This window comes from Mesitornis unicolor, unplaced genomic scaffold, assembly GCF_000695765.1.
Source record: "Mesitornis unicolor isolate BGI_N332 unplaced genomic scaffold, ASM69576v1 scaffold34503, whole genome shotgun sequence".
In the NCBI taxonomy this organism is placed as follows: Eukaryota; Metazoa; Chordata; class Aves; order Mesitornithiformes; family Mesitornithidae; genus Mesitornis; species Mesitornis unicolor.
The window spans coordinates 21,738-31,600 of NW_010174565.1; the positions used below are offsets into that span (position 1 = coordinate 21,738).

The 9,863-nt window shown below is 42.6% G+C and overlaps 1 protein-coding gene across 1 annotated transcript in view; it reads right to left on the minus strand.

Annotated features, from left to right (window-relative positions):
- Positions 1–9,616, minus strand: part of UBASH3A (ubiquitin associated and SH3 domain containing A) — a gene marked incomplete at its 5' end in the record, with an annotated part of 13,033 nt that extends 3,417 nt beyond the window's left edge. Inside the window, 8 exons of the mRNA XM_010181092.1 lie at positions 1,738–1,882; positions 2,956–3,048; positions 3,845–3,967; positions 5,290–5,389; positions 6,801–6,927; positions 7,742–7,950; positions 8,850–9,019; positions 9,358–9,616. Coding sequence (XP_010179394.1) covers positions 1,738–1,882; positions 2,956–3,048; positions 3,845–3,967; positions 5,290–5,389; positions 6,801–6,927; positions 7,742–7,950; positions 8,850–9,019; positions 9,358–9,616 — 1,226 coding nt within the window. The remainder of the gene's footprint in view (positions 1–1,737; positions 1,883–2,955; positions 3,049–3,844; positions 3,968–5,289; positions 5,390–6,800; positions 6,928–7,741; positions 7,951–8,849; positions 9,020–9,357) is intronic.
- Between the last annotated feature and the right edge of the window lie 247 nt (positions 9,617–9,863).

A 9,863-nucleotide genomic window follows, 5' to 3' on the forward strand; every position in this document is an offset into this window, starting at 1 on the left:
GGCAGAGTTTATCTTGTGTTGGGACAGGGAGCGCCTACCAAATCTCTGCATCTGTGAGAGAGGCAGAGTTAGCCTCACCCAACCTTAGCTGCCTATGACTCAAGTGTCTGGCTAGGTCAATGGAGACAAGTAAGCTTCTTCAGAGGGCAATTCATGCTGTCTTAAGTGTCTGAAATAGGCTTTGTAATATGAAAAATCTTTGTCTTGGGAGTCCTCTACTTTCCATCAATGAAAAGGCTGCTAGTTAACCATCACAGCCTAGGCACCCAGCTTTTAGATGTCAGCAACACAGTGCAGTGAATCTCAAGATTATTTCATGTCAGCACACAACACACAGGCAGCAAAAATTTCAGCATCCCTCACATTGCCTCCTAGTGGCACTGGAAATGGAAGAATTTGGGTGAAGTCCACTGCTGACAAGGAGTGTTCAGGGACTCAACCTAGTTGAAGGCTGTCATTTGCACTGGGTGAATGTGGTAAAACCAGCTCCTGGGTTTTGAACCCTGCATGTGATGGGAAGAAACTGGCATCATATGTGCAAGTTTATAGCTCAACCACCCTATTTTTGCCTGGACCTGTGTGAACTGTGAGGGGTCTGACCCGTGGAGTTAGCTTTGCTTCAGAGCTTCCCCTCTGAAATTCCCACTGCTCTACATTTGCACATTTTCTTTTTAGGCAAGTGATTTTGCACCAAAAGACTAGAGAACACAGTCTGTTGGTAGTAAAGCACACTAGAAAGGACTAAAAGCCAAGAAAATTAAGGATTTTATTCCTTTATGCCATTTCAAATTCAGATACTTTATTGGCTGTAAGAAATACATTAAGACATGAGAAGTTTCCTTTCCCCCTTTCTTGTGTATATGGGAAACCCCAGAGACACTTGTTTTTATTAGCTGAGTTACTTACTGGATCCAGCTGTGCACTGTGAACACAGAGCAGCCTGGTTTGTGAGCAAGATGAGGAGCTAGATTGAATTGAAGGCTTATCATTTCCTGCCCTGCTGTGGTTTGCAAACATGCAGAAGAGGCATCACCTTCCCCACATTGTGAGGGCCACAAAAAGTCCTTGCTGAGCACAGTATTAACCTTAGAGCAACTCAAAACAAAACAACCCTCCTCCCTGACTAAATTTGGCACAAGTTATCAACTATGGTGAAATGCTGTTATCCTGCATGCCTCCAAAACCAGAAGGACAGCTGGCTCAGTTTGGGCTTACCCCTCTCTCCCCAGACCCTATGTGGCTCTGCCCCGGGGGGGCACAGGGGTGGCCCCTTGCTTTTCCTTCCTCTTGTAGCTGCGGCACAAACCAATGACGTTTCAGGTGCAGGGCTGTGCTCACTGCCACCTCCCAGCCTCACCCTCTGCCGTGAGGCAGATCTCTTGCTGCTGCCCCATGGCAGAACCTCAACAAAAGGCTTACTAACCTTTTCCAAAATCACATCTCATTGTCACTGACAACCAGCATGTTATTTACTTATCAGGTTAACCTTCACATTACCAAAGGTTGCTGCACATAAGCCAAAGGTAAAACCAGAACTCCTGATACCTGACACAAGTGCCTCTAATGCAGCTAGGCTTGTGCGTGACAAACCATGGGCCTGAGCCAGCCGATCTGAAGGTGACACCGAAGCAGGGCTGGTCCCATACACAAGTATCAGATCAAAGAATGGTAGAATCAGTTGGTGAGGAGACACCTTAGGAAAAAAAAGTCTATAACAGCTAGATATGGATCAATTACCTGTAACTTGTATCTATTTTGTAAGATGCCTCTACCAGTTCAGTCACAGTCATGAAGTTAGGAATTACTTTGCTTGCTTCCCACTTGGTCCATTCAAACAGTCCTGGTTCCACCCTGATTTTGACTTTTTGATCTAATTTAAGCCCTGGAAGGAGAAGAAATATTTCTTGAGAAGAGAAAGGTACACTGGAAGTGTTACATTCAGGCTATACATTCTGCCTTGTTTGCTGTAATACTTTCACTAATGAAAATGAATAGCTTATTGTCGAACAAAAGAAGATTGTGTTGATTAAATGAAGCCACTATTATATTCTTGTCTGACTAATGACACTACAAATTATTACTTCATCATCATCATCATCATCATCATTATTTCTGGAGCTCTCTTGTGATGATCTGCAGGGGACAGGAGAGAATAGTATAAGATACTTTGGTGATATTGCAATCCGAATAAACTGTAGACAGGAAATGTTTTTGCCATTTTTATATAGCATTTTGCTCAGTGATCCTTGGTGGGGCAATAAATCATCCTACAGTGTTAGAAATTGAATTCTTTTGTCAAGAGACTTATAATTTTGTTGATTATTCTCAAGAGAGGTTACTGAGTGGCACTAGTTCCCAGAAGAAATGCATTCCCATGATAAAGCTGCTGTAAACATGGGAATGAACTGTGAACCTCTGACAGACCTGCTGGAGGGGACAGGAGAAAAAAAGAAAAGATGGAGAGGGAAGGGGAGTAGGAAAGAGGTTCTGCACTATGAAGGAATTAAAATACTTTGGCTTGCAAAGGCAAATGCTTTCAGGAGAAAGCTGTCTTCCCTGATTCACATACATATCCTTCAGAGCACTGGAAACATTTGGTTTTTGGCTCAGAATATTTTTGGAAGAGGTGGCAGTGGTGATTTGATGAGCAGCTATTAAAGTTGAATTCAACCTGATGTGAAACGCCTCTGTTTTGTATAACATTGGATTCCATTTTATCTAGCGAGGACTGGAGGTAATGGGATCATACCCTGCAGACCGTACACATGGCAGCAGGTTTATTATTGCCCATATTACCAGCTATTCAAAAATGACCTTTTCTTCCCTGCTTGAATATAACAACAAATAACGACAAAGTCGTACAGCATCTTAATTGCTTATCTCAGAGACCTCACAGAAGTTTGACAAAGATGTTTTCCCTGTGGCAAAAGCTCCTGGCCAGTTTTGCAGCCTTACCCTGCAGTACATGCTGAGCTGTCTGTACGCAGCGGAGGGCGGGTGACGAGTACACATAGCTGACTGTCACCTCCTGGTCCAGCAGAGCTTCCCCTGGATGGGAACAGCAAAGTGAGTTGCTCTTCTACGAACTATGATAGATGGGAAAATACTGCAAAATATTTTCTGCAAAAAAAACAGCTGGAGCTTTTCAGTTTTGTTGATATGGGATACATTGACAGTTCCTTTCTATTCATTATTTTCACACTGTTGGCTGAGTTCACTAAAAAGCTCATTCTGGTGGCAACAGCAAATTTAGAGTGAGTTCTGGAAAGATGATTACAGAAGATCCACTCAAAATTTGCAAACAGCAGCTAGACATTTGGCTGTCTCCATTTATCTGAATCAGCTGAGACAAGCATTTGCACCAGACTTGCATTTTCAGTCAGGCACGCTAGCTCAGGTAGCAGGAACAACTTCATCTGGTGAGTGAATTGAGTCAGACTAACCCATACCACCCGGCTGTCAGGTACCTGTGATGAGGTACACTCTGCTGACCATGAAGGTGCTTCCTCTGGCCAGCCCCTTCGCTCCTCACTGCCCATTCAGTGGCAGTTGCATAAGACATCAGTCCCTTGCAGACAAGCAGTGGGGCACAGGTTGTGTTGCAGCTTCTCTCTTTTAACTTCCTTTGCCAAGAATTGGCAGAATGTGCCTCAAAGATTAGCAACCAGCCTCACTCTCTATTTTACTCTTTAGCAGATCTTGCAGTGGTTGCCGATAGAGAAGCGCTACCACAGTGCGTGCTTCTAGGAAGCTTTTCTACTGCAAAACCACTATGAGCTTTTGCAGATGATGAAAGCCTGCTTCCCAAACCCTTACATTTGCAGTAGGATATTATCCAGCTTACCTATAAGCCTTGACTGGAAAATACCACAGCAAGATAAAGGAGGATCGTATTCAAATTGCTTCACGCTGTCTTTCCGCTTTGGCAGGGTGGAAGGGAAGTTCAAATCTGCTCTGTAGTATTTTCCTGAAACGAGGTGGAACATTTTGCTGTGGCAAAAGGGAGGCAGCAGCTGAATGGATGGGTGGCATTTCGTTATGATGGCTTCATTTTTTCTGAATGGTTGCATGGCTGGTTCTGGAAACTCAGCCCAGAGTGACATCTCGATTGGCAAACAAAACAGGGTGAGGCCCATTCTCTGACCATGAGGGCAAGTGATGAAGCAAAACATTTGCCCAAGGATCTGGTGTCTCTTCCCTCCACCTCAAACACACACACTCTCTGTCCACTGGGAACCAACTATGATCTGTGCTCTCCCCAAACATCACTGGGAAACCATGTGGGTAAGGGGGAGCTGCCGTCAGCTGAGGAGACAGCGAATAGCTAAGCCATTTGGGAGATCACGGGACAGTGTCTGAACTCAATGCTTATGGAATTATTTTAGTACTACAGACATAGTCAGTGTCTCACTGATGAAAAAAACCTGGAGACTGCTATTACCTTAAAATGATCACGGTTTAAGGTCACAACTCTGGGTTGGGAAATGACCTGTCCTAACAAACTAGCACCTGTTCTGCAAGTTCTGAAGGAGCAAATGGGGAAGGAGGAGAGAGAGGATAGGCTTTGTGGGGCTCAAATGAAACATAAATCCACTCCCTATCAATAGTATTCTTACCATTGCCAAAATGAAAAATAAACATTTCCACAGTAAAAAATGAAACTAATGAATTGATTATGCAGCCGGAAGATACTACCCTCGTTATGTAGTGTGAATTTCATGCACTTAATATAGGTGGTCACCAGCATAACAGAAGAGGCTTTCAGCATAAAGTTCTCCCTTCTGAACTCCCACCTCCATGTTCCTCTCCTTCCTACTGACAACATATTTCCCTGTTCTGGGTCAGTTTTCTTCACCCCAAAACACATCTTTTTTGAGGACCAAGAAATTCAGCTTTGACTAGTGACGTGCTGTGACTCTGATCCACAGGCCATGATTCTGATTCAAGTGCAGAATGGTGGAGGGGTCTGACAACCAACATCTTGTGTAATGAGCGCTAGAGATCATGTGTTTTGTACATCCGTCAGTGAGACACATATCTGTCAGTATCACAAGAACTTCACTTGTTCTGTAGAGTTTATCCCACATAAACATGAAGGTCTTTAGAACATCATTGTGAAATACTGGTTACATGCAGGTCAAAGCAGTGCTGCACTTGACTGGCAATGTTACTCACTCTTTTGTGTCAGTGTTTACATTTACACCTAGGAGACTGAGTCTTTTGTACCCATTACTGGGGTTAATTGGTTTTGGTTCTGATTTTCTAAGAGGCTTCCATTATCTTACTCACCATCTGCAGTCAAGCACTGCTGAAGCCAAGATTTGCCAAAGACCTGATCAACTCTTTCCCCATGGCGCATCACCAGCACACCTCTTCGCAGGGTGGCGTTCTGAGACAGCTGTGTAAAAAGGGGTTTTCATTGTGATATTATATATAACCTGCATGAAAAGTCTGAATTCCTGATGGAGTAAGGAACAGCAGACCTGTCCTGGAAGGTTTGTAGCAAGCATGGAACAGGAGAGAAAGGAACTGCTATAACAGATGCCTGTCTTTAGGACAGTAGTAAGCCTGACTGGCTCTCCGCTGAAGGCAAATGAAAGAGATCCCTGACCTTCATGGGCTACAGATTAGGTTTTAACTCTCTGTTTACACTAGTGAAAGGTAGTGCTGATAACAGTTCTTTTAACTACAGTGTGGGAAGGAATTATAATTTTAGTTTATGTCATATAGTTGGTATAAACAAAAGAGGGAAAACAGCTAAGATTTCAGTGGTAATGCTCCTCTCTACACCAGGACTAACACCAAGTTCATCCTTCTTTGCCTAATAAAAACACCACTTTTATACTTTTCATACCTGTGTGGACAATTTAACAGTGAACCCAGATCATCTCTGAGGTTACTTTTTTTTACTCAGACTACATGGAATTACAAATAAGTTCTTAGTAATTTGGAGTTAGTATACAATGCATGTTAAATACAGATGAGAAGGATGAACAGGTCATAGGCTTTAAAAATTTTTCAACAGTAACCATCATATCACTACTGCTGCAGCACTGAGGTTAGTGATGTCTATCTTCAGCAGCAGAGAATTCTTAAGAAGTGGTATGAGTTTTATATTAATGTATTCTGCTAAACACTATTGCATTTCTACCATGAAACATGAATCAGCCGCCACAAGATCAGAGTTTAAAACTAAGGTTTTGTGGTCTTGATCTTCTTCTCAGAAAGAACCCAGAGACCAGGGAAACTCCTAGTCTGGGGACGTGCACTTCTGCAAAACACATTCCTCTGGCCAAGTTGTGGCTCTGCTACAGATCTGAGATACATAAGACAGGCAAAGAGCTGTTGAGTGCTGGTGGAAGGACGTGTAACAATGAACAATGAGCCTAATTCTGCTCTATTTACTCTGCTGTGAACCCATATGAAAGTCGGGAGAAGTTGTGCCTGTGTCTCACTTGTCAGACTTGTCACCATACCTCTGCACAGCTTGCCCAGTAAGGTTGTGCACGGAGAAACCTGAGCAGAGAACTCATGTGTTGTGCTATTATGACAGGAACTAAAAGTGTTTTATTAAAGAAGGTAAGAGTAATATACATCATATACATTACAAAATATTTATGAGATATTATACCATACAGTAGAAGTATATGATTGTGTGTATATGTATATATGCGCACCACACCGTAACATGAAAATGTGAGGGAGAAAAGGAAGATACTATTACATTTACTAAGTGCTTTTACTTAATAGTATACCTACATAAGCACATGGCAATGATAAGAAATGGAAAAAACAATTACCTGAAGAGAACGTACATTGGTTATGCTCCTTGACATACTAGGATTATGGCCTTCTCCATTCAGCTTTACATTAGGTTCATTTTCAGTTTGGGTCACGATTCTTGAAGCTGTTGCTAAAACATATTCCCTACAGAAAAAGCAGAAACAACACATACACAAAAACATATGGGCTCACACAAAAAGAGAAGGGATTTTTTTAAGTCATGATGTTGTCTACAGACACATCTGAGTCAGGATTCATATTTCATTCAACATTTTTTGCACACTTGCAGTCCACTTAATCACTTTTTTCTTGATTTAGAATCTAGTCAGTAAAAATGAGGCTAAAATAATATGAGCTGATGACATAAGTTGGGTGTAACCCTGCTAAAGAGTGATCTTCAAACAGGAAATACTACCCGATTGCCTCTGCTCTGTCTCTGAAGACTCAGCAAGCACCTCCCTGCTCAGAAAAATCAGCTCTAATCTGCAAGTAGCATCAGCTGTGCTGTCAGCTGCAGAGCAAAGTGCAGGAAGCCAGGCAGATGGCTGCTGATAGAGGGCAAATCAACAAGATGAGGGTGGGCTTCAAGAGGTGGAGTCACCTTTGAGTGATTTCTCTTCATGTTAACTTCGCAAGCTCTTGAAATTACAAAAAAAAAGAAGAAAGAAGAAAGCAGCGAGCCAGGCTGAAGGCTCAGCCTGCCCAGCAGAATGTGATCTTTTAAAGTTCATTAGGATTTTCAGGTTGTCCAAAAGCAAACAGGAGTCATCACTTGAGCAGCTGAACTGATGAACTCTGGGTGTTTGTGGGTGTGCATCCTATGTCTTTTCTTCCAGAAGTCTCAGCATCACACCTGGACCCCCAAGACCTCTCTCTCCTCTGCCCATGCCCCCTCTAACTCCCACCTGGCAGCCATTAGCTCACGGTGAGGAGGAACATCCATGAAACCACAACTTACCTGTGCTTAACCCATGTGTCTGACTCGTTGGCCCTCTCAGTGTAGTTTTCAGGAAGAAAACCCCTGCAGCCAGTCCGATGAGAGATCCCGATCACCCAGCCTTCGCTCACATTGGACTGCTGCGTTGGGTCAACGTAGATGAAGTCCCCGGTGTTGATCATGAGTTCATCGATGTTTTGGGGCTTGTACTGGAAGAGGGCCCTCAGTGTCTGGAGGAAACAGGTAGCGGAGTCAGGGTGCTGCCTGGGGCCTGCTGCTGCACGAGCCTCAGTGGTTCAGGGGATGGTTGTTGCTCAACTCTCTACTGGACATAGTGACCAGTACTATTTTCCACTCTGCAACTTGCTCTTTAATGACACTTTGGCAGAGAAGGAGGAAAATGATACTGCATTTGCAGTATGTGTAAAACTAGGCACTTGGTTTTCATAAAAATATTTCTTTTTCCTGTAGCTAATACAGACTTATTTGAAAGAAAATGTAACAAAAATGTTATCAGCTATTTTTGTGATTACTTGCAGCTCTCCTGAGTGTGACCAAAATCCAGTATGAGACTTGTGACAAAGTGATATACTGATCTGATGAAAAAATGTTGATCATTCCATAATTTAAATTTGGAAATGAGAACTGGAAAAATGTTGACTGGTTTTAACTAAGAGTCTGTTAAGCAGAAAATCATCAGCAAGAACTGTGCCCTGCTCACTGATATTTAACCTATGCATTTTTCATCATGGCTGGATCAAGAAAACTAAGTTTACTGAATGGAATTTTACTGCAAAGCTACGATCTGACAAACCTTAAGAAATATTCAAGGATCATAATTTCCTGTCTCTTTTATTTTCTTATGTCAAGTTAAGATTAGTTTTTTTCTGCTGGAGCTTGTAATTAGACCTTGCTGACTTGCAGGTCAAGCAGCCTACCATAAAGGTATCGTCTGCTGATTCATAATATAGGTTTTCACTCCAAAGAGATACTTGTAACAACACTGCTTTTTGAAACACTGTACTGTGCATACACTGATTTTCTTCATAAAACAAAAAGAAAGGCAAGATGACTATAGCAAAGAGTCTGACAGCGGGCTAAGGAAATTAAATAAATCTGATGACAGTACCTGGTAATGAACAAAACGCATATCCCGTGAGTAGAGAGCAGCTACCCACTGGCAGGTCTCCCTTGGGTTAATGTATTTGGCCAGCTGTTCCAAAGTCTTCTGATGGTGAGGATAAAACTTGTGAGCCAAGGTAAGGTGGAGCTGCTTTAGGCAGGGCTTCACATGGCAGTCTAGGAATGAAAAAATCACGTCACAACATAGAAGTGAAGGTCATTTAAAGCTCTTCTTCTTGTTTTGTCCTACATGCTTTGCATGATGCAGGAAGTATAGTAAATCAGTAGTAGAGTAGATCATAGTTTTGCTGAATAATGCTTTTGCAGAATGTCATGGTTTTAATAATAATAAAATAAATAATTCCAAAATCTGGAGTGCATTTTGCATGTTGTTTTCAAATCTGTAGGAGGAAAGGGTGCTAAGCCCCCCCCAGAGACACAGGGGATTCTTTTCAGTAGTATGCCTAAGCATTTGTGCTACAACCCACCCAGTGCCCCTCTGATGCTGGTCCTACCTGCCAGGGCTGAAGCCTCTGATGAGAACGCCAGAGCAAACTCTTTGAGGATATGTTCATGGCTGTCACTAATGAAGAAGCCAAGATAGCTGGTGGATGAATGTAGTGATAGGGAAATGGATGGTGGAAAGTGCTGTGAAAAGCTGTCACAGACTCGCTTTAAGGTGTCATACAATAATTCCACTTTCTGGTCTTCACACTGAAAGAGAATAGAAGAGGAGCAGGATTTACCCACCAGCTCGATAGCCACTATTGTAGCCTGTGTTATACAGTAGTACCAGAAAACAATGCACACATTAGATTTCCTGAGAAAGACAACACACCTGCAAACTTGGCTGAAATTCCTGATGTTAAAAGCAGTAATATGGGGCAGTTTGATCAGCACAGTATCCTGATTCTGTAATAGGAGTTGGGGCCTTCTACCAGGAGGCGTATCTAGCCTGGGTAGGAAAGAGTCAAAGATTTTACTGTCTGACACTTGTGCTGTGATGTGTCTGAAATGAGGT